This window comes from Leptodactylus fuscus, chromosome 1 (assembly GCF_031893055.1).
Source record: "Leptodactylus fuscus isolate aLepFus1 chromosome 1, aLepFus1.hap2, whole genome shotgun sequence".
In the NCBI taxonomy this organism is placed as follows: domain Eukaryota; kingdom Metazoa; phylum Chordata; class Amphibia; order Anura; family Leptodactylidae; genus Leptodactylus; species Leptodactylus fuscus.
The window spans coordinates 196,674,336-196,701,992 of NC_134265.1; the positions used below are offsets into that span (position 1 = coordinate 196,674,336).

Sequence of the window (27,657 nt, forward strand, 5' to 3'; positions counted from 1 at the left end):
TTGGTAGATATTTTGTTACCAGTGTAAGATGGAACACATTGAGGGCATTCTGGTGATCTTTCTATCTTCTGTTTTCTTCATATCAACCCCATATGCAGGTCAGTACTTTCCATTATTCAGGGATGTATTGCATTATTATATAGTACAATGAAGTTGCCTTTCATATTATTTGTAACATCTTAGATATAATATTAGAGCTTGATTTGTGCTCTGGCTCTCTCATGTATGTTGCTGAAGTCAGGGACTACAAATAGATGAGGAGATTTACGTATTTACATATGTGTTTTTGTGCATAAGCATACAAAATAAAATGATTAATATTAGAAAATTGCTATTTACCCCTCCACGCCACAGTTATTTTTACAATTTATTTTTTTGCTTTCCTATTCACATGAGGGCTTTTTTTTTTTTTTTTGCACTAATTATACTTTATATTAGTATTAATTAATATTCCATCCAATGTACCAGAAATCTAAAAAAATCAGAATAGGGTAGAATTAGAAAGAAACTATAATTTTGACGTTTTCTCATGGGTAGAGATGAGCGAACACTGTTCGGGTCAGCCGATCCAAACAGCACGCTCCCATAGAAATAAATGGAAGCACCTGTGACGCCCGCCGGCCGGCCTCCGGCAAAGTCAGCCTCACAGGTGCTTCCATTCATATCTATGGGAGCGTGCTGTTCGGATCGGCTGATCCGAACAGTGTTTGCTCATCTCTATTCATGGGTTTATTTGTATGGCAGTCACTGTGCAGTAAAAATGACCCCTACCTAGATTTCTCAGGTCTGTATGATAACGGTGATATTAACTGCACATATTTGTAGTTATGTTATAATGTCTTTACAGAAATTAAAAACTGTGACACTCCAAACTCTTTTTTTTAAAATTTTTGTACATAACTTTGTAAGGCCTCTTTATTGTGGGGCAAGCTGTAATTATTATTGATATAATTATGGGAAATTTCTGATGTTCAGTTTTATTGGGAAGACAAAATGGCCGAAAAACCCCTTGCGATTTAACCATTTATTTATTTTTTCCATATGGCATGAATATTTTTATAATTTGGGCACTTTCGGACACATGGATACCTAATGTGTTTACAGTTTTGTTTTTTTTTTGTTTTTTTTTTATAATCATGTCACGCAATACTAATGTAGTGCAGTATATTGTAAAATTAACCTGTGATAGAACAATACTAATGACAGGTCTGGATATTTTCAGTAGGCTCCTAGCCGTCGTAGTAATGTTCCAGGGAGCAGCAATCTCAAACAATATCGTAGCCCATGTACCGCCATGCATTAGATGCCTTGGTTGCAAGGGAAGAGGTAAATGTCCATGATCAGACCCGGCAGCTATGACACCTGTTCAGCTCCCAAGTGGGCACCATGTTTAAAGACCCTACATCTACTGTACTATTACAGCAGATATCAGAAGGGGTTGGCGTTGGATAGTTATTATAAAATGGAAAGACAAAAACAGAAGGGAATGAAATAGAAATCAATTCAGTGACTGGATATAAAGTGAATTGAAAAGTTGAGAAAAATCTGGAATTGTTTATTATAGAAGACAATAAGGGATTATAGGGAGTCTACCACCAAAATCCTTTCTAAACCACTGACTGTGTATGCTGCTGTAGGCGCTATTAGGGGAATAGGGAAGATTTTTGTTCCAAAGCACAGTCTTCCACCAACATTCATAGGCAAAATAGCTCTTTGGTGTACCACGGGTGTGGTCATATCTGGTTTTTTTATGCTTACTTGTATAGCACCATCATATTCTGCAGCACTTTACAAACATTGTCAGTCACGGTCCCATATAGGGCTCACAATCTACATTCCCTATCAGTATGTTTTTGGTTTGTGGGAGGAAACTGAAGTAAACTCACGCAAACAGCCAGAGAACATACAAACTCCTTGCAGATGTTGTCTTTGTCAGGATTTAAACCCAGGACTCCAGCGCTGCAAGGCAACAGTGCTAACCACTGAGCCACCGTGCTGCCCTGTCACATCTGTCACATCATTACTAAATATTAATGTCTAAATGAATGAACAAAATTTGGTGTATATTGTAGAAAAATTCCGTCATGAGATTATTGGAGGGAATGAAGCTGAACCGCATTCAAGACCTTATATGGCCTATGTGAAAATTGATAACTTTTTTTGTGGCGGTTCTCTGATTTCTCCAGGATGGGTCTTAACTGCCGCCCATTGTTATGGGTAAGTAAACCTTATTTATTCCTACACATACTGTGTGTTCAGTATCTTTACATATATGTAATTTTTAGCTTGCAGTGCCAACCAGAGCCACTACAAGCAACTGACTCCCAACGGCTGCACCAGAAGAGTATAGTAATACCTAGAGTACTACTATATTCCAGCAGATACTTTTGCCATGGGCTTTTTATCATGTCCGGCTTTAAGAGAGAGCGCTGCCAGTGAGGTTGTAACACCTAAAAGGAGATAACTGTTAACTAACATAAAAACATTACTTTTGTCAAAAAGAGTCAGACATGGACCCTTGAGGATTTTCACACACCTCTGGCTGATGCAATTTTGGATAAGGACAATATATAGCTTTCATGGCCCACTGGGTCAATGTTTTGACACACTGTTTCACACACCTTTGGCTTGACTTTGTTGGCAATTTCTCAGTAGGACAGACCTAAACATCTAAGGCACTGGTTCTTAACCTGTGGTATGCGTACTCCAGAAGATACGCTCCACAGTCCCTGGGGGTATGTGCAGTGGCTGAGATATAGCAACCTTCTCTTCCGCCCAGGATAGATGACCACATATAACTACAGGTGACATCCGTACTTTAGAAGTGCAATGAGCACTTCCATCAGTACTGATGGAGGTGCTCATTGCAGTTAGATGTGCCCAGGTGAGTGAATGGGGAGTTAGATTCATTAATCTCCGATCCCCACTCCCTCTTTGCTCTCAGCACTAAATGCTGATGTCACAGCAGGTCCCAGAGCAGAGAGGAAGTATGGAACAGAGTGCTCAGTAATGAATGGAGCTCTGCTGAATGTGTCGGTAGTGTGAGGGCTATTAAATTGAGTATGGGAGCAGTATAAGGGCCATTTTACTGAGGAATGGGCAGAAAGAGAGCCATTATACTGAGTGTTGAAGCTATATTGGGTCATTATACTAAATATAGGGGCACAGTGGGGGCCTTTATACTGTTTCTGGGGGCTTTGTAGCGGCCATTGTACTGTGTGAGGGCCAATATATTACATGTAGTGGTCATTATATGTGAGGACTTGTGGTGTCATTATATTACATGTGGAGCACTGTGGGAGCTATTATATTAAATGTCCAGCACTATGGGATCCATTACATTGCATGTGTGACATACAGGGGCCATTCTACTGAAGGCCATTCATACTGAGAAGGCAAGTATACTACAAGCAGGAGCATTGAAGGTGCCATTACACTACATTTGGGGCACTGATGAGGCCATGATAGTATATTTGTGGGCCTGAAGGAACCATTCTACTGAGTGTGGGGACTATTATACTACATGTGGTGGCATGGAGGCTCCAAACAAAACTTTATCTTGTTAACAGTTATAAATAACCACTAGTCTAGGGGTACTTATAAAGCTGGAGAAACAATGTTCTAAGGGTTATAATTAGAGATGAGCGAACAGTGAAATATTCGAGATTCGATATTCGTTTCAAGTAAAGCCTCAATATTTGACTACTCGATCGAATATCGAATACCATTATAGTCTATGGGAAAAAATGCTCGTTTCAGGGGAAACCACTATTCGACTAAAGGAGAGTCACCAAGTCCACGAGTAGCAGGAAAGTGTTTAGGAGGAGCGCTGTGCAGTTAAAGCGCATGGACCCCATTATAGTCTATGGGGTCCGTGCGCTTTAACTGCACAGTTAACTTGCAGTTGCACTGATAAGCTCCCTCATAACCGCAAGCTGCCAGCTCTCCCAACTAGCAAAGATGAGCCTGCGGCAAATCAACGCTGGTTCTGCAGCAGGCTCGTCCTTGCTAGTTGGGAGATCTGGCAGCTTGGTGTTACGAGGGAGCTTACTTTTTTGTCATAGGAATGCATTGATCAGCGTTGATTGGCCAGTATACAGCATTCGGCCAATCAACACTGGTTCTGACAGAGGCTCGTCTGTGAGGAGGCAGAGTCTAAGATCGGACCACAATGGAGACTGCTGTGGTCTGATCTTAGACTCCACCTCCTCACAGACGAACCTCTGGCAGAACCAGTGTTGATTGGCCGAATGCTGTATACTGGCCAATCAACACTGGCCAATGTTTTCCTATGAGAAAAAGTAAGCTCCCTCGTAACAGCAAGCTGCCAGCTCTCCCAACTAGCAAGGATGAGCCTGATGCAGAACTAGCGTTGATTGGCCGAATGCTATACACTGTATAGCATTTGGCCAATTAACACTAGTTCTGAATCGAACATTTACTGCGAATAGCTAGTAGTATTCAATCGAATATTGAATACGAATATTTCGAATACCGTAGTATTCGATCGAATACCTACTCGCTCATCTCTAGTTATAATAGTTTGTCTGTCTGTCTTCTTTTCTAATTGTCTTTTTTTTTGCCATTATGATAGTAATGTATACTGTCCAAATCTAGCCCTTGAGTGTGCTGCATTCTTTTCAAACACTGGTTATTTACAGTATACAGTATATTTGAAAGTAATCTCCAAAATTTGAAACACTTAGAATAATTTGCAACCAATTTCAATCCATAATTTGTTTTCTGTGCTGCAGAGCAGCAGTCCCTAATGTTTTCCCGAAAGAAGCCCTTTGGTTAAAATCAGAAATTCAGACTATTGTTGCGTTTCAAATGTCAAAAATAACTAGAGAAATTGAAGTGTACTAAAACCTTTGGCTGCCAGAGTATTCTAACTTGGAAATTTTTCAAAAATAAAGAAAAATTGTTTAAAATTATGTTGAACATAAAATTTTGTTGCAAGTTATTAGCCATTCAGGAACTAATATGACCAATGGTCTAAGTCTCACTAGTCACAAGTCCGCTACTAGTAGTCTTAAATTGGTAACAGTGAAGCTGTAGTATAAATTTCAGTTTATTATGTGGTTGGTATAATTCAGCCATAATAACTTGGTTTAATTTATGATAAGAATATGATCACGTTATAATTTTTAAGTTTATAACTTTATTGAACATCCAGTAAGATATCCACCGAGACCCACCAATTTACAGCATTTGTTCAGATGTACACAACCAAGCAAAATAGATAACTTTCATACATCTTTACAGGGACATAGTTGTCATCCTTGGGGCTCATGATGTCAGTCAGCCAGAGGAAACACAGCAGATTCTTGGGGTTGAGAGCTATCACATACATCCAGAATACGATGATGAAGCATCTATGCCATTCAATGATGTCCTGTTGTTGAAGGTGAGATTAATCTTTAGATCTTCTACCAAAAGATATAAAAGCAGTTTTTAAGGCTAAATATATTGATGTCCCATCCTAATAAGTAGTAGTCAATATCAGATTGCTTGGCTCCTGGTATCTCGTTCGACTGATCTGCTGATGTATATTTTTATATACAAAGCTGAGCACAGCATCTTTTTGTGGGGCAAGTTGTAGTTTAAATGTATACCATTTTGAAGATTGTCTGATGTTTTTTTAATCTTTTTTTTTTTTAGAGATTATTTAATGCAGGGTTACCTATAAGAGGAATTTATTAAAGGGGTTGTCCCTAGAGATGAGCGAACACTAAAATGTTCGAGGTTCGAAATTCGATTCGAACAGCCGCTCACTGTTCGTGTGTTCGAATGGGTTTCGAACCCCATTATAGTCTATGGGGAATATATACTCGTTAAGGGGGAAACCCAAATCCGTCTCTGGAGGGTCACCAAGTCCACTATGACACCCCAGGAAATGATGCCAACACCTCTGGAATGACACTGGGACAGCAGGGGAAGCATGTCTGGGGGCATCTAACACACCAAAGACCCTCTATTACCCCAACATCATAGCCTAACAACTACACACTTTCCACAAAAAAACCTCTATCAAAGTGGGAAAATACCTGGAAACCTTCTTTACTCCCCAAATGGATGGACACAAACCCCAATTTAAGCTCAACAAACAGTAACAACCACCCCTTTAAATCACGTTCCCCATGACAACCACGGATGGAATAGACAATGGGAAATCCAAAAGCCCTCACCCTTAACTTTCATTTTGAGTGTGTGTGTGTGTGTGTGTGTGTGTGTGTGTGTGTGTGTGTGTGTGTGTGTGATGTGGTAAGACCTTCCAAAATTGACTTTTCTAGCCCTTAACATGAGCCCTTCCAAACAAAGTTACAGGACCTTAAGCTGAGCTACCAGCAGAGATTGAGGCCCTTGGCATGAGTAGAGCCTTGCACCAGCAGTGTTTTTGGCACTTAGGGTGAGTTGAGCCTTGTACCAGCGTGTGTCCCTTAACATCAGGCGGGCCCTAAGTTCTGCGCTTTGCACAAAAGTTCCACATTAACTAGGCTGAATGGTACAAACCTTAGCAGGCCCGAGAACCAGGAACAGGTCTTGCAATGGCTGTCGGATAACGCTTAAAGCACATTGTCCACCAGCCAGTCAGCCTCTACCTCCTCTTACCCAACAGTCTTGTCCTCCTTCCACCCAAAATTCCCAATCTTCCCAGAGCAATAACCCCAACTGTCCCTGCTCCCCAGAGCTGTTCTCCCTTCCTTTGACTGTACCGCAACCTGCCCCTCCATTTCGCGATTCCACGGACCTAACAGACGAGTATCTGTGTCCAGATGCTCAAACACTAGAGTCTCCTCCATCTCCGGTCGATTTGGTGGCGGATGACCAGCAACCCACCCTCATCGACGACGATGAGACGCAGTTGCTGTCAGGGCAGCCAGTTGACATGCGCATTGTGCAGGAGGAGGAGGCGAGACAGGAGTTGGAAGAGGAGGTGATGGACGACGAGGACACCGACCCCACCTGGACCAGGCGGATGTCAAGCTGGGAAAGTAGTGTGGATGTTGAGGCAGGTGCAGCACCAAAAAGGGTAGCTAGAGGCAGAGACATGTCCAGAGGCAGAGGTCAGCTGCTTTGCCGAAGCCAGGCCAGACCCGGAATGTCCGAAGATGTTCCCTTTTGTACCCAGCCCAGAAAAACTCCCCCATCGAGGGCACGTTTCTCGAAGGTGTAGAGTTTTTTCAAGGAATGCGCAGGACAGATATAGTGTCATCTACACAATTTGCCTCTCGAAATTGAGTAGGGGCCCTGAGAAGAGCAACCTGTCCACCACTTCAATGCACCGTCATTTGGAATCCAAGCACTGGAATCAGTGGCAGGCAGCAACCGCAGGACAAACGTCGCCCGCCGTTCATGCCACTGCCTCTGCTCACAGTGCTGGCGATGCACTCCAGAGGACGAGCCAGGACATCACTTCATCTGCCACTTTGTTGACTTCTCCCTCATCCTCCCCTGTTTCTGTCTTATCTCCTTCTCCTGCACCATCAAAGGCACCATCAGGCGCTTCTTTACAACAACCCACCATCTCTCAGACATTGGAGCACCGGCAGAAATACACCGCTAACCACCCACCCTCGCAAGCCTAGAACGCCAACATCGCTAAACTGCTGGCCCAGGAGATGTTGGCGTTCCGGCTTGTTGAAACTCCCGCCTTCCCAGACCTGATGGCAACTGTGGCACCTCACTATGCCGTCCCTAGCCATCACAACTTCTCCCGGTGTGGCGTCCCCGCCTTGCACCAGCACGTGTCACTCAACATCAGGTGGGCCCTTAGTTCCGCGCTTTGCTGCAAGGTCCACTTGACCACCGACACTTGGACAAGCGCCTGTGGTCAGGGATGCTGCTTATCTTTAAGGACAGGCAGGGTGAATGTGGTGGAGTCTGGTCCCGGGGTGCAAACTGAGGTACCCTATCTCCTCTCCCAGGCCAAAATTCATGGCAGGAGTAGACTGAAACCCTACGACACTGCAACCTCCACCCCAGCTACTAGCGGCAAACGCTAAAACACTGGTGTGGGGAGACATCAGCAGGCGGTGCTGAAGCTCATCAGCTTGGGGGACAGACAGCACAGTGCCTCCGAGGTCAGGGATGCCATCCTGGCTGAGATGGCATTTTTTTTTCCCTGCTACACCTGGGGCCTGGCATTTTTGCACCTGTGATAATGGCTGGAACCTGGTAGCAGATCTGGAGCTTGCCAGACTCAAACACGGTCCACGCATGGCCCACGTTTTCAACTTGTTGGTGCCATGTTTCTTTGAAACCTACACCATGGTGCCTGATATACAGGTCAAAGTGGGGCCATTTTCGTAAGTGAGAACTAGCCTCTGCTAGGCAGAAAACATTCAGAGCACACTCCTCTCATCTTCGCACCATTGGCTGGCGGAGGAAGACGAGGGGGTTGGAGTGGCATCTAATGTCCCTGTCCCACACGAGGCTAAAGGGTGCACTTCAGTGCATCCCATTGCTTCACCACAAATGGTGTGAAGGGGAGTGGAAAATGGAGGAAATGGAGAGTGACCCTTACAGTTGGGGCCAGCAAAGGCATGCCAAGTAACACACTGGCACACATGGCTGACTTCATCTTGGGTTGCTTTTCAAGAGTCTAACACATATTTCACATCATGGAGAACAAATAATACTGGATTTTTACAAGCCTCGAACCCCGGTCTAGGTCTAATTTCTGTTCCTTTCTTATATTAGGGGAGAGGGAAAAAAAATTACTTCAGTGATACGTTTAGCTTACATAGACTGACTATTAATGTGTATCCCACTTAGTGTTGTTAGGGTTACACACCGTCACAACCTGGCTAAAGCTTCTATAGCTGTTAATAAAGTCAACATAACTTTACGGTATCCAAAAAGACAGCTGGTACCGACAGAGAGCAAGACAAATGTCAACCAAAGCTGTGAGCTCTGAACACCCACAGTGACTTTGGCGTCATCATCATTATAAGGGAGCGGGTGGTAATAAATAACTTGGCAGTGCCTAAAACCCAAAAAGCTTATACAACTATATTTACATTAAGATACACAAATGACACTTTTTAGTAGCATGTCATGAGACAAGCTGATAAGATCTTCATTTGTGCAGTGCTATTTGAAAGTTAAACGCTGCCTTCATTTTAATTCTGGAGAAGGTGCAGACATTAGATTTAGAACATGTTGTCTTCATTGTCCAAATCCTCTATATAGGTAATGTGTTTTTCGGGCCGAGCTGTCTGGGAACGAGCTGGTGCAGCACTAACAACCTGGGTGAATATGGCAAGAGCCTGAGATGTAGGGTGAATGAATCCCCAAATTATTTGGGGAATTTCCACTCAGAAACTGGCACTATATGTCAGTGGCAAGAAATGAGGGTATTTGTAACCCCAATATATTCTTTGCATTCCCAGTCAGACAATGGCACTATATGGCAGTGGCAGGACTTGAAGGTATTTGTAACCCCAATATATTCTTTGCATTCCCAGTCAGAAACTGGCACTATATGGCAGTGGCAGGACTTGAAGGTATTTGTAACCCCAATATATTCTTTGAATTCCCAGTCAGAAACTGGCACTATATGGCAGTGGCAGGACTTGAAGGTATTTGTAACCCCAATATATTCTTTGCATTCCCAGTCAGACAATGGCACTATATGGCAGTGGCAGGACTTGAAGGTATTTGTAACCCCAATATATTCTTTGCATTCCCAGTCAGAAACTGGCACTATATGGCAGTAGCAAAAATAGTGGGTGTATATAGCCCCAATTCTATTGCTAGGGGACTTGCAGGGTATTTCTGGGGTGAAGGTGGGGGGGGCACACCGTTGGAACGGGGATCGGGTGTATATATAGGGTATACGGGAATACACTGTCAGTGTATTCCATTCAGGATCCTGGGAAAGCTGGGTTGCAGCGATTGAGCCCGTCAGTGCCACGTTACACTGACAAGCTTCTCCCTGGAATTGAAGTTATATGTAACCCCAATATATTCTTTGAATTCCCAGTCAGACAATGGCACTATATGGCAGTAGGAAAAATAGTGGGTGTATATAGCCCCAATTCTATTGCTAGGGGACTTGCAGGGTATTTCTGGGGTGAAGGTGGGGGGGCACACCATTGGAACGGGGATCGGGGGTATATATAGGGTATACGGGAATACACTGTCAGTGTATTCCATTCAGGATCCTGGGAAAGCTGGGTTGCGGCGATTGAGCCCGTCAGTGCCACGTTACACTGACAAGCTTCTCCCTGGAATTTAGCTCTTATAAGAGCTGTTGGTTGTCTTCTCCTTCCTATCCTAGCCTGTCCCTGCCTACCCAGAATCTAAGCCCTAGCTAACTGGACGGAAACCTCCGTTCTCGGTGAATTGCAAGCTCAGTATGACGCGAAGCTGGGCGTCGCTGTTCTTTTAAATCAGAGGTCACATGTTTTCGGCAGCCAATGGGTTTTTCCTACTTTTTACAACGTCACCGGTGTCGTAGTTCCTGTCCCACCTACCCTGCGCTGTTATTGAAGCAAAAAAGGCGCCAGGGAAGGTGGGAGGGGAATCGAGTAATGGCGCACTTTACCACGCGGTGTTCGATTCGATTCGAACATGCCGAACAGCCTAATATCCGATCGAACATGAGTTCGATAGAACACTGTTCGCTCATCTCTAGTTGTCCCATCACAAGGATCCTAGCTATACTGGTAGCTTATGTAAATTGAAGACGTTTCCCTAAATGTATTGATTTTACAATGCTGCTTTGTTTTCCTGCTGTGTGAAATTATTTCTCCTATTGTTTACACAGTGTTTCCATCTACAGCTCTGCAGTTCAGCTAATTGCAGTTTGCTGATAAAGCTGTATCTATGTATCTATGTAAACACACAGATAACAGAGAGTCTGTTCTCTACAAGTATCTGCATTTTATCTGATCTGCATTTTTTTTATAGATTTCTAGTAATTATAAGTATTGTGATACTTCATAGTGTCCTGCTCAGCAAACTGGTGTGTGTGTGTGTGTGTGTGTGTGTGTGTGTGTGTGTGTGTGTGTGTGTGTTTACCCCTTCAGGACCAAGATGATTTTCATTTTTGTATTTCCATTTTTCTCTACCCACATTCCAAAAGCCATAATTTTTTCAGTTCACAGTCACGTGATGGCTTATTATTTGTGAAACAAATTGTACTTTGTAATGGCACAATTCAATATCCTGTACAATGTACTGGGTAGCCAGAAAAAAGTTCAGAATGAGTTGGAATTGATAAATAAAAAAAAGTGTTTTGCGTAATTTCTTATGGGTTTAATTTTTACGGCATTCACTATGTGGTAAAAATGACATGTTACCTGTATTCTGTGGGTGAGTACGAACATGACAATACTAAATTTATATAGTTTTTGTAATGTTTTGATATCTCCTAAAAAAAATAAAAATTGTAAAATAGAAAAAAAAATTGAGATGCTATATTGTGACACCTGTAACTTTTTCATAGTTATGAGTATGGAGCGAGGTAAGGCATTTTGTTATGCGGGGCAAGATTATGTTTTTATTGATACCATTTTGGGGAAGGCCTGATGTTTTGACCACTTTTTGTTGCATTTTTTATAGAGGCAAAGTGTTGAAAAAACAACCACTTGACAATTTAGATTTTTTTCCTCGCTATGCCATTCACCGTATGGGATAAATCCTATTAATATTATAAAGGTGTGAGTTTGGATGTTTGTGGGTTTGTGTGTTTGGATGTTTGGATGTTTGTTCCTCAATCACGCAAAACCCGCTCCACCTATTTGGCTGAAATTTTCCACAAACATAGTCACTACACTCGATTGCGCAATAGGCTACTTTTTGTCACAATAGCGCACATACGTTTTTCCCAGGACCCCCACAAAACCCAAACTCACATCACTATCTCACACACTTTGGACCATAGCAAGCCACAAAATTCATATTACCCCCTACAGCAGAGTTCAGCAACCCCTGGCACTTGTGCCAAGAGTGGCACTCCTGCCATATTTCACTGGCACACCAGCAGCACAGGACCTGCAAGAGTTAAATGAAGTCCGAGGTCCCTTCAGTGCTCTGCTAGAGCTGAGGCATAAGGACACTCCCCTTTGAGAGGGGTGCAGGAAACCCAGGGGGTGGAGCTTAATCGCTCAGGTCTGTGCCTGCTATAGTGGTCTGCACCCTGCAAAGATTCCCCGAGGAGGAGAGGAAGCTGCTAGCAAAGTGAAACTGAAAAACACACAGGTACATAGGATTACTGTTCTCATTAATGTCAGGCATTTGGGGTTATTAGTTTAGTCTTAGTAACTCCATGTGCCTCACATTAATAGGAATAAACCCCATCATGTCCCTCATATTAACCCCTGTGTGCCTCATATAAAGGTTACTAATATGTGAGACATGGAGGTACTCATAAAAGACCTCAATAATGAAGATACTTAATTATTACCTCCAAGTCTCTCACATATCAGTAACTCTTTCACACGGGTTAATGTGAGGGACATGATGGGGGGTTAATTGCTATTAATAAGAGGACATGGAGTTACTAAACTGTCATGCACAGGGCCAGACTTTATGTTGCTTGCTCAAGAGTATCCTGTGCCCAAAACTTACATGTACTGGCGGAAAATAACAAATCATACAATGTCGTATATCGAAGTATATTCACTTGAAATACCTCTGTCCCAAAGACACTATGTACAGTTTATAACAACACCGTATAGCAGCTGAAATACAAATTACATTCAACACAATTACAGCAACAACAAGATACACAGTTACATTTCATATCCCATTCCTTATACACAGTACAAAAACCTTACCCGCGCCTGTATTTACCCACTTCTACAATCACCGCAGACGAAGTCGCGGGTACCAGCTAGTACATTAATATTTTAATATTTTGGGCATTTTTGAACGCAGGGACCCCTAAAGTGTTTTATTGTTTATTTCTTTTTATATGTTACAAAGGTAAGGGGGGGAATGATTTGAACTTTTATATGTTTTATGTTTTTCTTATACTTTTGAAAACTTTTTTTTTTTTTTTTACTTTTATTTTCAGACTCCCTAGCAGGGGCGTAACTACCGTGGTAGCAGCAGTAGCAACTGCCACAGGGCCCGGGCCATTAGGGGGCCCGGTGACAGCCGCTACCGCTGCGTTTTTTTTTTTTTAAAGTCCGTTACGGGCCCTATTCACTTGCCGATCCTGGCTGGGCCGAGATCGGCAAGTGACACCGCGGGGCCCACAGAGGCTATCATTATACTCGGGGGTCTTTGCAGACCCCCGAGTATAATGATCGGCGGACCGGAGAGGTAAGGTAACATAAAAAACACTGTTACTTACCTCTCCACGATCCTACCAGGCCTCCGTCATTCGTGTCTGACGTCTCTGACGTTACATGACCCAGGCCAGCTTCCCGGGTCATGTGACATCTGACGTCATTAAAGTTGGGCAAGAGCGGCGGCCGACAGGAACAGGTAAGCAACTGTCTCTGTACATTTAATGGTTTTAATCCCCCGGGTCTCCGATTATTATACTCTGGGGTCTTTTCAGACCCCAGAGTATAATAAATGTTTATAGGTGTCCACAGTGGGACATATGGGGACACTATTGGGGATAATACTGTGTGTGCAGGGGACACTATAGGGGTTAATAATACTGTGTGTGCAGGGGCCACTATAGGGGTTAATACTGTGTGCATTGGACACTATAGGGGTTAATACTGTGTGTGCAGGGGACACTATAGGGGTTAATACTGTGTGCATTGGACACTATAGGGGTTAATACTGTGTGTGCAGGGGACACTATGGGGGATAATACTGTGTGCAGGGGCCACTAATGGACATAATACTGTGTGCAGGGGCCACTACGGGACATAATACTGGGTGCAGGGGCCACTAATGGACATAATACTGTGTGCAGGGCTTACTAAGGGACATAATAGAGTGCGGAGGAGGGGGTCAGTCGAGGTCTTCGGCATCGGTTTGGGGAGGGGGGGCCCCATGTCAAAAGTTTGCCACGGGGCCCCGCCATTCCTAGTTACGCCACTGCTCCCTAGGGACCTTGAAACCTATGGGGTCTGATCGCTTATACTATGCACTGAGATTCTAATGTAAGGAATCATGAAAAATGGCGTATAAAAGTAGAAAATTCATTTTGTACCTGTTGAAAAGTCCTCTTTAAGACTAAGGCCCTACATAGCAAAGCGCAGCATCAGAATACGCATCATGTTCTTTTCCTCAGCGGTTTTCATTGTGATTTTGCACAGTTTTCCTGTGCCTCTATTATACCTATGCGGAAAACATCAGCGTTTCCACAGGTATAATTGACATATTGTGTTTTTCTGCTGAAGATTTTTTTCTTCGATGTGTGGACTGTAAAACACAGTGTTTTTTTGCAATGTGATGCTTCAGCCTAAGAACTATCAACTTTGGCCACATCTAACAATGTAGTAATAGAACTCAATTGTTATATACAGTCCTATGAAAAAGTTTGGGCACCCCTATTAATCTTAATCATTTTTAGTTCTAAATATTTTGGTATTTGCAACAGCCATTTCAGTTTGATATATCTAATAACTGATGGACACAGTAATATTTCAGGATTGAAATGAGGTTTATTGTACTAACAGAAAATGTGCAATATGCATTAAACCAAAATTTGACCGGTGCAAAAGTATGGGCACCTCAACAGAAAAGTGACATTAATATTTAGTAGATCCTCCTTTTGCAAAGATAACAGCCTCTAGTCGCTTCCTGTAGCCTTTAATCAGTTCCTGGATCCTGGATGAAGGTATTTTGGACCATTCCTCTTTACAAAACAATTCAAGTTCAGTTAAGTTTGATGGTGGCCGAGCATGGACAGCCCGCTTCAAATCATCAGCCCGCTTCAATGATATTCAGGTCTGGGGACTGGGATGGCCATTGCAAAACATTGTAATGGACTGTGTCCATCAGTTATTAGATATATCAAACTGAAATGGCTGGTTCAAACACCAAAATTTTTAGAACTAAAAATGATTAAGATTAATAGGGGTGCCCAAACTTTTTCATAGGACTGTATATGTAGTATTAAATTTTAACAACTCTCTTCCTGATCTGTATTTAAAATCTTATAACCCAAGACCATTTCTGTTGTCCCTACTAGCTTACATCCCAGGCTGAGATAAATGAGTATGTACAGACAATTCCACTTCCTACCAGCACCAGTGACCTTCCAAAAGATACTCCCTGCAGTATTGCGGGATGGGGGCTGATCGACCAGACGAAAGACACAGATAAATTGTTTGAGACCAATGTTACTATTGTGAGCCGCAGGCTGTGTCGTCGCTACTTTCCTGGATTGGATGATGGGATGATCTGTGCAGGGAGCCACCACAGAATCACAGACTCCAGCCAGGTAATGTGCTATGTGAATTTCTGGTATATAGACCACTTATAATATGTCTCCATTTGTATTCTGTGCCAAGAACAGGGTCAGACAGCACCAAGAGACAGCAGGATAAACTTTTTTATCCTAAACCTGGTAACTTTGCTTGTAAAGATAGATTCCGGTTCTGTTCTTGGCGCAGAACTTTCAGGTTTCCACTTTTGTGTTCATAAAGACATTGTAATTAATCAGTATTTTACATCCAAACCAGCTCATTCTAATGTGTAATGGAAAATATACATCCATACAGCTCATTCTAATGTGTAAGGGAAAATATACACACATATACATGTGGACAAAATTGTTGGTACCTCTCATTTAATGAAAGAAAAACCAACAATAGTCACATAAATAACTTGAACCAGATAAAAGTAAATAATAAAAATTGTTGACAAGCCACAAAGCTTCTGGGACAGGGGCGTAACTACCGTAGAGGCAGCGGAGGCGGCTGCCACAGGGCCTGGGCCATTAGGGGGCCCAGTGACAGCCGCTACCCTGCGTTTTTTTAATTTTTTTTTTATTAGGCCGTTATGGGCCCTATTCATTTGCCGATCCTGGCTGGGCCGGCTCTTTAATATCCCCACACCCTCAAGGGCCCCATACCTTCCCTACCATAAGTAGAAGATCGGCAGTAGATGCAGCGCTGCAGAGGCTTCTTGTAAAAGCTTCCGCACACAGCAGCTTCCTGTTCCGCCCCTCCCCCTCCTCAGTATCGGAGTGTGAAGGGAGACATCGTGTGCGATGTATCTGCTCTCTTCACTGCTAGACAGAGCTGCACAGCCACATGTAAGTATATTTTCAGATAAAATTTGTATAGATGTGTATATGTGTTTACATTATATGTCTTATATACTGTGAGTCCTGTATGTGTGTAGATAGGTGTGTGTATATGTTGTATATGAATGTATGTGCATGAGTAGATGTGTATATGTGTAAGTATATACAGCATATCAATGTCTGTCTATCTATCTATCTATCTATCTATCTATCTATCTATCTATCTGTATTTGCTTCTATACATGTCTACCATTATACATACTAGAATTGTATTTTATAATGAATGGTTATGTAGATAACCTGTTTTCCCTAAGTCCCAACAGCGGCACACTATGGGGTATTTTCTGCCCCTGTGTGCTGGTAGGACAGGCAGAATTTTTAATTAGCCAAGTTTTAATCACCTGGCTGGTCCCTATAAGAGGGCACCACACCCCTCCCCCTGCGTGTTAATACAAAGTAACCAACATAGGTCCTATACATAGCATCTAGTACATTGTTGTGATGTTTATACATCCTTATATACACAACACACATCAGTTTTACATTAAAATGTACGTAACAATCAGTACATGTTTTGTTTTGCTCTCCTCCAGTGATTTCTAGGGAGGGAGACTTGTGTCGCTGTTGGGACTTAGGGAAAACAGGTTATCTACATAACCATTCATTCCCTTGTGTCCCACCAGCGGCAAAATATGGGGAGATAAAAAGTAATTCTCCACTTAGGGTGGGTTTTGGCGCTCAACTGAGCTCAACACCGTCCAGCCAAATGCCGAGGCCTCAGCAGTATGGCTGGCTAGCCTATATTGTTTCACAAATGTGGAGTCTGAGCTCCACGATGCTGCCGCACAAATCTGCTCCAGCGGCAAAGCGCATCTCTCTGCCCAGGAGGTGGCTTCCGCCCTCGTGGAGTGCGCTTTCAGCAAGGAAGGTGGAGGTAAACCTTGGGACGTAAATGATATTTTAATGGCCTCCTTCACCCACCTAGATATGGTGGGTTTAGAAGTCGCCAGCCCTTTCAAGTTCCCAAAGAAATTGACAAACAGGTTTTCTGCTCTCCTGAAAGAGCGAGCGCTCTATGTATATCCTTAGACATCTGGATAAGTCCAATGAGTGCAGCTTGACTTCCTCCGCTGTAGAGGGAGCTGGATGGAATACAGGAAGCGTGACCAACTGACTTCTGTTGGAAGCGGAGGGTATCCTGGGTGTAAAACCCAGGAGGAATCTCAATTGGACCCGGTCCTCAAAGAAACTGGTATAAGGCTCCTTACAGGAAAAAGCCTGGAACTCACCCACCCTCTTGGCCGATGTTACTGCCAAGAGGAATGCCACCTTTAGGGCCCCTTCACACGGCGTATACGCTCACTGCTTTGGAGCGTGTAAACGTTCCGTAGCAGCGGCGTCTAAAGCACTTCCCATTGTTTTCTATGGGAGCCGGCATACGCGCGCTCGCCATTTAAATGAATGGGCTGCTTTTTCCATTCATTTCTATGGGGAGCGCGCGTCTGCCGGCTCCCATAGAAAACAATGGGAAGTGCTTTAGACGCCGCTGCTACGGAACGTTTACACGCTCCAAAGCAGTGAGCGTATACGCCGTGTGAAGGGGCCCTAAGGTGAGAAACTTTAGTTCAACAGTCTCCAGAGGCTGAAATGGCTTTTCGCCTAGTGCCGTCAAGACCGTGCTGAGGTCCCACTTGTGGACAGGCGCAGATACTGCGGGTCTCAATCTCCCTGCACCTTTTAGGAAGGTGCTTACTAGAGAGTTTTGAGAAAAACGCCTCCCCAGACAGGCGGACAGGGCGGCCACGTGCACCTTCAGGGTTGCGACCGCGAGCCCCCTGTCTAGGCCGTCCTGAAGGAAGTCCAGGATCACCTCCACTGGGGGATCCACGGAGTCCACTTCGTGCTCCCGACACCAGTCATTAAATATGTTACCTATCCTCTGGTAACTTTTGTTTGTTGACACTGCGCGAGCACATGACATCGTCTTCAGGACGGCTCTTAAAAGTCCTCTATTCCTTAATAGGGACTGGTCAACTTCCAGGCTGTCAAGTTGAATCTCCTCAGATCCTGGCAGATCAGCTCTCCTTGAGTTACCAGGTCTGGGAGGGGGGGAAGCCTCCAGTATATGCCTTGACTCATCCTCATGAGCTGGGCAAACCAAGTCCTTTTTGGCCAGAACGGGATTATGGCGATACCCGAGACTTGGTCCTGTCTTATCTTCATCAATACCCTGGGTATGATGGGAACTGGAGGGAAGATGTAAATCAGCCTGAACCTCCATGGGATGGACAGGGCATCCACTGCCAAGGGATTGTCCTCCTGATACAGGGAACAGAAGGTTTCCACCTTGGCGTTGAGTCGGGTCGCCATAAGATCGACCTCTGGGCGACCCCATCTTTGGACGATCTGTTGGAACACTCCTGGATGAAGCGACCATTCTCCCGATACGGTGATACCCCGACTCAACTGATCCGCTACTATGTTCAGGGAGCCCTTGATGTGAACAGCAGATAGATGGGACAGGTTCTTCTCTGCCCATGTGAAGATTAAGTTTGTGGTTCTTTGAAGGGCCGGGGATCTGGTGCCGCCTTGCTTGTTTATATATATAACCGTTGTCCTGTTGTCCGACCGGACCTTGACCGCCCTCCCTTTGAGGAGGGGGGCGAAATGACACAAAGCAAGGTATACTGCCTGAAGCTCCTTCAGGTTGAATGACCCCTCTTCCGGATGTACCCAAACGCTGTGTATAGTCCTGTCGTGCAGGTGGGCTCCCCATCCCCCGTGGGATGCATCTGTAGTCAGCAGGATCCATTTTGTTGGAACCGTAGACCTTCCGTCTTTCAGGTGTATCCACTATCTGAGGGAAAGACGGGTACTGGGAGAAAGGCAGATCTTCTCCTGCAGTCCCCGTGAAGACCTGTTCCAGGCGCTCAACACTTCCTTCTGGAGGGGACGCAAATGCCATAAAGCCCAAGGGACCGCCCTGGCCGAGGATGACATCAGGCCTAAAACCTTCATGGTGGTCTGGATGGTCACCCGCCGAGTTCTGAGGAAGAATTGGGCGGCCGCCTCTATCTTTAGTTTCCTTGGGCTGGAAAGATAGATCTGCATGTTCTGGGAATCCAGAATGAACCCGAGAAATTTCTTTAGGGTGGCTGGCACTATCTCGGACTTCTCCCAGTTGATCACCCATCCTAACTTCTACAGGAAGGATACGGCGATCTGAAAATGCTGAAGAAGCACTGAAGTAGACTGAGCTTTTATGAGCCAGTCATCCAAGAAAGGAACCACGAAAAGGCCTTCTAATCTCAGAGCAGCGGCAATGGGGCGACCGTCTTGGTAAAGACGTATGGGGCTGATGATATGCCAAAAGGGAGGGCGGTGAACTGAAAGTGCTCTCTGTGGCCAAATCTCCGGCTGGCAATTCCCAGATAGGCATGTGTAGGTAAGCGTCCTTGGAATCCAGGGTTGCCATCATCTCGTCTTGTTACATGAAGGATGTCACGGAGTCTATAGTTTCCATCCGGAAGGGTTTTCTTTATAGGAACCGGTTGAGAAATCTCAAGTCTATTATCATCCTCCAGTCCCCGGCTGGTTTGGGGACTAGGAAAACAGGGGAATAGACTCCGTGCCCTACTTCTTGAGGAGGGACCTTCTCCAAGGGCCCCCTTTTTACCTGTCTTCCAGGACCGCTGCCTCTAGGATGCTCTGCTGGGCAGCAGGAAGGACCCTTGATGAAATAATTCCACACGGTGGCAAAGTGGGCCAGACGGCCACCCACGATGTTCGGCCACAAAGAGCGGCGTACCTTTAAAAGGTCGGCTTCCTTTTTGGCTCCTCCCTGGCGTGCCCCTGGCCTGAACCTCTGGACCGGAACCTGGACCGCCTTTGAGGTTGGGCTCTGGGAGAGGCCCCGCGACCCCTCACCGGAGGAGGACTTCTACTCCTGGAGGCTTGCGGCAGAGATCTGCCTTTATCCTCAGCCAGACCCTCCATAAGGTCATCCAACCCACCCCGAAAACCTTACCAGGTTGGAAGGGTAAGCCGCAGAGTGCCTGTTTGGACAGCAAATCCGCTCTCCAAGGGCACAGCCACAATGGTCTCCTTGCGGCCGTAGTCTGAGCCATCGTTTTGGCAGATAACCATAACTGCTGTCTTGAGGATTCCCCTAGGAAGTCAGCTGCCAGATGAACAGGAGCCATCGACGCCAGGATCTCATCTCTACCGATGCCAGCATCTATGTCATGTTCCAGCTGCGCCAGACGGGGACGGAGAAAATCCGGACCTCAGTGGAGGATATTGCTACCGCCGACTGCGAAGATGCGGTGGAGTACGCCTTTTAAAGGTGGAATCTATTCTCCTGTCCAGGAGATCTTGCAGATTGGACCCATCCCCAGGGGAACTATGGTCCGGAGGGATAACTTCACCACCGCGAGGTCCACCTTAGGAGGACCCCCGCAGTTGAGCTGAGCCGAGTCCACAGGGTACAGATTTTTGAACGCTCTGGAGGCGACATGAGCCTTTTCCGGGACTTCCACTCTTACTCCCAGATAGGGCTGCGTCTACTTGGAAGGCCCTCTGCCCCCCAGAGGTAGACGCGGAGGCTTCCCCCATACCATCCTGGTCCCTTGACTGGATGGCCTTCAGCAATGTTGACGTTTTATCCCATTGAAAAATGGGTTTGCTGGCAATACTCTACTGCACCTCAGAGGGGCAGGAGTCATCCTCGACCTGCAGTCTTTCCAGGGAGGGAAGGGAAGCAGAGAGCCACTCAGTGCGCTGCTTCTTAGAGAGCTGGGTAATGGAGGTACGAATGTCCTTTAACGACTCATCCTAAAAGAAAGGAGGAGGAGCTTACCAGAAGTGAGGAAACCACTTTTCCACTTGCATTCTGTACCGTACTCACCATATACTCCTTTACCCACACCACTATGTCTCTAGGGGAGTGTTCCTCAGTAGGGGGGCCTCTGCCAGGGAGGACCATACCACCTACACCCCTGTACACGCTTACCAACAGGTAAAGGGATGTCACAGTCCCAACAGGAAAAATGTTTCCTCTTAGCGGAGGATTTCCTTCTCTCCTGGGACCCAGGGGGGTGGTGGAGGAAGACATGGTGGAAAAAGGGTAGCAACTGCTACACTCACCTAAGCAAAAATTACTGGGTAAGAGGAATACAACCATAAGATAATAAGAGATTTCTCACCAGGCGTAGGTGATAATGCTCGAACTGCCCACCGGCGGCACGATACACGACGATGCAAGTTGTACTTAGCTGCTGCTGGACCGTAGTCAAAGACTAGGAGCCCCACTAGGGGATCTAGGAAGGCAGGGATACAAAGCACTGCACTACCTTTTAATGTGCCACCTGGGAGTCCGCCCTTAACCCGCCCCCCCCTTAAACCTCATACAGCCATCCAAAAGAGGGGGGGGGGGAGAGGAGGCCCCTGCCTTCCTATATTCTCTCAAAGCCCCTTTGCCAAGGGGACCATAATTTGATTCAAACGGTCGCCGCCGCGACTGGAAGTGTGGTCGCACCGGAAGTGTGCGCCTGTGAAATCCGTCCTCCCGACCCAGAGGACCCTGACTAGGGTTCCGCCTCGCAGCCGTCCACACGCCGGAGCCAGATACACGCTGGGGAAGCGCCGGACCGCGCCCTCCCCGGCCGAAGATGCCGGCACGCTGCAGGAGGTAAGTGAAGGGAGGGGGGAGGACGGGAGGGAGGATTGAAAGCTTTGCTAATCTCCTCTGCTTCCTCTAGGACCATGGAAGCAGGAGGAGACAAGAACAAGACCCAGGACGAGGTAGACTTACCTTAGCCCTGAGCCCTATAGGAGGACACCAAGTCCTCCCCACCTGTCCACACACAGGACAGAAAAAAACATGCAGGGGGAGGGGTGTGGTGCCCTCTTATAGGGACCAGCCAGGTGATTAAAACTTGGCTAATTAAAAATTCTGCCTGTCCTACCAGCACACAGGGGCAGAAAATACCCCATATTGTGCCGCTGGTGGGACGCAAGGGAATGTGATGTTTAGGCCTGGTTCACATCTGCGTTCAGGTTTTCATTCGTGGAGTCTGCTTGGGACCCCCCAAAACGAAACCTGTACGCATTAAAAAGGTTACTTTTGGGATCTCCAATTATTATACTCTGGGGTCTGAAAAGACCCCAGAGTATAATAATTGTTCATGGGTGTTCATTATGGGGCATAATGGTGTATGCAGGGGCCACTATGGGACATAATAGAGCGCGCAGGAATGTGGCAGAGGTCGGTCGGATGAGGTCTTTAGTGTTAGTCAGGAAGGGAGGGGGGGCCGATATCAAAAGTTCGCCACGGGGCCCCGCCATTCCTAGTTACGCCACTGCTTTTTCCAAAGATCAATGTGGTTATAAACCTGAACAAAGGTTTAGAAAAAATTAATCAGATGCCAACTTACCCGACAGAAAAGGGCTCACAGATAATAACTCACCAAAACCTTGAATAGAAACAACTTCTTCAATGAAGGTAAGAAGTAAATGCATGCAATGACCAGCAAAGGAGAAAGTAGCTAGCAACTAGCAACTGACATGCCAGAACCTGCCTGTGTAACACAAGAAGGCAGGGAATAGAAACCACTGAGAGCTCTATAAGAGCCTAGCACCACCCAGGGGCAGGGCTTAACAGCAACCCTGTAGTTGATCTAAAAGCGCATGCGCAGTCGGCTCTGCCTAGGCCGGATGCCTAGGCAGAGTGAATTCCAGCCGGAAGACGCTGCAGGGACGCTGCACGGAGAAGATTTCTAAAGGTAAGAGAAGAACCAGCGTTGATTGGCAATGTATAGCATTCTGCCAATCAACGTTGGTTCTGCATCGAACCTTAAACTTCGAACAGCTAGTAGTGTTCAATCGAGTACGAGTATTTTGAATACTGTAGTATTCGTTCGAACACCTACTCGATCAAACACTACTTGCTCATCTCTAGAATACACCACTTCCTGTCACAGAGTGAATAAGTAGTGCACTAAGAAAGTGCTCCCCCCGGAACATAGCAGCATCAAAGGTTCTGGCCAGTTAACTTGGCCCCCTACCTGACGGCCTGGAACGGCCGGCGCTTCTCCAGAGAGCCTCCCATGGCAAAAAGGCGAGCTCCATGAAGTCTAAGGCTAGACCCAGCTGGCAGCAAGGAAAACCTCTCCTTTGCAGGAGAATACACAGGACCGCCATAGCTCCCTACCTCAGAGGAGCTGAGGTGGGTGGTAGGGGGGGGGAGTGGCTGGAGGTCTGTGGTGAGGAATGCAAGGAGCAGGAAAAAACAAAGGAGAAGAGAAGGGGGGAGGGGGGGACAAACAATCCCTGAATATAGAGGACCTAGAGATCCGCTCCACCTGTCCTAACACACAGGACAGAACCTAACACGCAAGGGGGAGGGCTCTAGGTCTTATAGGGAGCTAGGCTGCATTTTATTATGCTAATTAAAAAATCCACCTGTCCTATTAGCACACAGGGGCAGAAAATACCCCGTATGTTGTGCTGCTGTTGGGAACATAAGGGAATACCTGTTGAGAGGTACAGAAGTATCATTGACAGTTACAGGAATTGTTTCATTGCAGTGATTGCCCCAAAAGGTTGTGCAAAATGTTAAGTCAAGGGAACCATCATTTCTGTCCAGGCCTGTTTCATCATTTCGTTTTTGTAAAAATTCTGTTGACTCAAAAAGCAATGTCTGACTTTCATTTGCTCATTTTCATAGAATTATTATTTACTAGCAGGAGGACCCGGCTTCCCACGGGTATACTTAATTTTTTGTTTGTGTAGTGGCCCCATAAGAATTGTCCAATTTTGCACTGGTGTATTTTGTATATCGTTTGTGTGTATCCATTAGCGTCATGTGATCATGTGTATCTCATTTCGAATATCAGTGAAAAACCTGCGATCGGTTGTTATAGAGACCTGGAGTAAAGCTGTGTGTATGTGACCTTGTGTAACAGTGTCATTCACTGTTTAATGCGCCCTGCCCCTTTAAGGCTGACATAAAGTATTGAAGAAAAATGGCTGGGTTGCTATGGAAACCTGGAGTAAAACTAATATGTGGTACTCCGTTAAGAGCCATGTATCAAATTCCCTAGCGTGTGGTACTGTATGCTGACGCATGTACAGTATCTATTCCACAGGCATGTGGTATTGTGTGCGTATCTAATCCTCCAGCGTGTGGAACTGTGTGCAGATGTGCATATCTAATCCTCTGGCATGTGGTACTGTGTTGACTAGTGTATCTAATCCTCCAGCATGTGGTACTGTGTGCAGACGCGTGTGTCTAACCCTCCTCGTGTGGTATTGTGTGCAGTAGTGTGTATCTAACCCTCCACCGTGTGGTATTGTGTGCAGTTGCGCGTATCTAATCCTCCATTGTTTCGTATTGTGTAAAGACGTGCATATCTAATCCTCCGGCATGTGGAACTGTGTGCAGATGCGCGTATCTAATCCTACGGCTTGTGGAACTGTGTATAGACACATGTATCTAATCCTCCGGCGAGTGGAACTGTGTGAAGACGCACGTATCTAATCCTACAGCATGTGGTACTGTGTGAAGACATGCATATCTAATCCTCCGGCATTTTGAACTGAGTGCAGATGTGCGTATCTAATTCTCCCCTGTGTGGTATTGTGTGAAGAGGTGCGTATCTAATCCTCATTTTTGGTGCAGTGTAGCATATATCGGCATATTTGGTTTGGGCTAAAATGTTTCAACTTTCTAGACATATGGGTGTGTGTTCTCAGAAAAAGGGGTGTAGCTTAAATGTGCCACATTGCCTTGAAAGTAATCCAACATTATGTTGTAAAATTTTGGCTCAAAGTAAGGCCTCATTCACATCTGCGCTGGTAATCCGTTTGGGGGAGTCCGCATGGGCAAGCTGACAGAAAAGTAGATCATTATAGTCTATGGGGTCCGTGTGCTTTCACTGCACACTGCTTGCCAGTGCGTTTGGTATTCCGTTTGGGGGGGTCCCCCATGCAGACTCCCCGAACGGATTACCAAACGCAGATGTGAACTAAGGGTAAGCCAAAAAAAATGTGGTATAAGGTGAAACTAGACAGTCTACAGATATGCGAGATTTATTATCCATCATCAGCCACTGTGTTAATTCTGGTGTATTTTAAGTTTACACCTTCTAACTTTTAATAAATCTGGGCAAATGTACATTATAAAAGTACAGTTTACGTTTGTACTATTAGTATTTTCTTACAGTTAAGAGTTAACCGAATTTCTGCAATTGGTTAAAATGTTTTCCATGGACTTTCCATTTTTTTGTTATTGTAAAATGTCAAGTGGCTGCAGTTCAACCAATTGCAGAAGTTTAGTTAAAAACACTAACTCTAAAATTATAATACTAATAGTACAAAAGTAAACTGTACTCTTGATTATACTATATGACATACCTCTCTCTCTCTCTCTCTCTCTCTCTCTCTCTCTCTCTCTCTCTCTATATATATATATATATATATATATATATATATATATATACAGTCCTATGAAAAAGTTTGAGCACCCCTATTAATCTTAATCATTTTTAGTTCTAAATATTTTGGTATTTGCAACAGCCATTTCAGTTTGATATATCTAATAACTGATGGACACAGTAATATTTCAGGATTGAAATGAGGTTTATTGTACTAACAGAAAATGTGCAATATGCATTAAACCAAAATTTGACCGGTGCAAAAGTATGGGCACCTCAACAGAAAAGTGACATTAATATTTAGTAGATCCTCCTTTTGCAAAGATAACAGCCTCTAGTCGCTTCCTGTAGCTTTTAATCAGTTCCTGGATCCTGGATAAAGGTATTTTGGACAAACAATTCAAGTTCAGTTAAGTTAGATGGTCGCCGAGCATGGACAGCCCGCTTCAAATCATCCCACAGATGTTCAATGATATTCAGGTCTGGGGACTGGGATGGCCATTCCAGAACATTGTAATTGTTCCTCTGCATGAATGCCTGAGGATTTGGAGCGGTGTTTTGGATCATTGTCTTGCTGAAATATCCATCCCCGGCGTAACTTCAACTTCGTCACTGATTCTTGAACATTATTCTCAAGAATCTGCTGATACTGAGTGGAATCCATGCGACTCTCAACTTTAACAAGATTCCCGATGCCGGCATTAGCCACACAGCCCCAAAGCATGATGGAACCTCCACCAAATTTTACAGTGGGTAGCATGTGTTTTTCTCGGAATGCTGTTTCTTTTTGGACACCATGCATAACGCCTTTTTTTATAACCAAACAACTCAATTTTTGTTTCCAAAATGAAGCTGCCTTGTCCAAATGTGCTTTTTCATACCTCAGGCAACTCTATTTGTGGCGTACGTGCAGAAACGGCTTCTTTCTCATCACTCTCCCATACAGCTTCTATTTGTGCAAAGTGCGCTGTATAGTTGACCGATGCACAGTGACACCATCTGCAGCAAGATGATGCTGCAGCTCTTTGGAGGTGGTCTGTGGATTGTCCTTGACTGTTCTCACCATTCTTCTTCTCTGCCTTTCTGATATTTTTCTTGGCCTGCCACTTCTGGGCTTAACAAGAACTGTCCCTGTGGTCTTCCATTTCCTTACTATGTTCCTCACAGTGGAAACTGACAGGTTAAATCTCTGAGACAACGTTTTGTATCCTTCCCCTGAACAACTATGTTGAACAATCTTTGCTTTCAGATCATTTGAGAGCGGGCTGTCCATGTTCGGCGACCATCAAACTTAACTGAACTTGAATTGTTTTGTAGAAAGAAATGGTCCAAAATACCTTCATCCAGGATCCAGGAACTGATTAAAAGCTACAGGAAGCGACTAGAGGCTGTTATCTTTGCAAAAGGAGGATGTACTAAATATTAATGTCACTTTTCTGTTGAGGTGCCCATATTTTTGCACCGGTCAAATTTTGGTTTAATGCATATTGCGCATTTTCTGTTAGTACAATAAACCTCATTTCAATCCTGAAATATTACTGTGTCCATCAGTTATTAGATATATCAAACTGAAATGGCTGTTGCAAACACCAAAATATTTAGAACTAAAAATGATTAAGATTAATAGGGGTGCCCAAACTTTTTCATAGGACTGTATATATATATATATATATATATATATATATATATATATATATATTCAATGATGTTGGAGCAATATAAATAAAATGTTATTTATATCATTATTACTACTATCACTATGCAAATCATTCCTTGTGTGTTTCTTTCCTCTTGTGTTTATAGGGAGACTCGGGTGGACCCCTTATTTGTAATGGGGCTGTAGAAGGCATTGTGTCATTTGGATATGATCACCCTCCTGGTGTCTATGCCAGAGTTGGAAAATACTTGGAATGGATCAAAGAAACCATCTCCCAATATGAAACAGATGTGTGATACTTCAAATCTTATATTAACTAGGGGACACTTGTTATTCCAAGTCATGTTCATTTTATGTCTTATATGGAATTTACTATTACAGTAAACCAAAACTAA

The 27,657-nt window shown here is 44.7% G+C and overlaps 1 protein-coding gene across 1 annotated transcript; it reads left to right on the forward strand.

The window, feature by feature from the left end:
- On the forward strand, positions 1–27,605 carry LOC142213438 (mast cell protease 1A-like). Its single transcript, XM_075281766.1, has 5 exons — positions 1–98; positions 2,073–2,217; positions 5,266–5,407; positions 15,113–15,364; positions 27,409–27,605. The coding sequence occupies exons 1-5, from the start codon at positions 29–31 to the stop codon at positions 27,556–27,558; spliced, it is 759 nt and encodes a 252-aa protein (XP_075137867.1). The 5' UTR covers positions 1–28; the 3' UTR covers positions 27,559–27,605.
- The last annotated feature ends 52 nt before the right edge of the window (positions 27,606–27,657 follow it).

Excerpts from the sequence above, each read along its gene's own strand:
- LOC142213438 (XM_075281766.1), top strand. The coding sequence starts at position 29 with ATGGAACACATTGAGGGCATTCTGGTGATCTTTCTATCTTCTGTTTTC. Across the intron at positions 99-2,072 it reads CATATCAACCCCATATGCAG|AAAAATTCCGTCATGAGATT; the intron begins GTCAGTACTTTC and ends TGTATATTGTAG. Across the intron at positions 15,365-27,408 it reads GAATCACAGACTCCAGCCAG|GGAGACTCGGGTGGACCCCT; the intron begins GTAATGTGCTAT and ends TTGTGTTTATAG.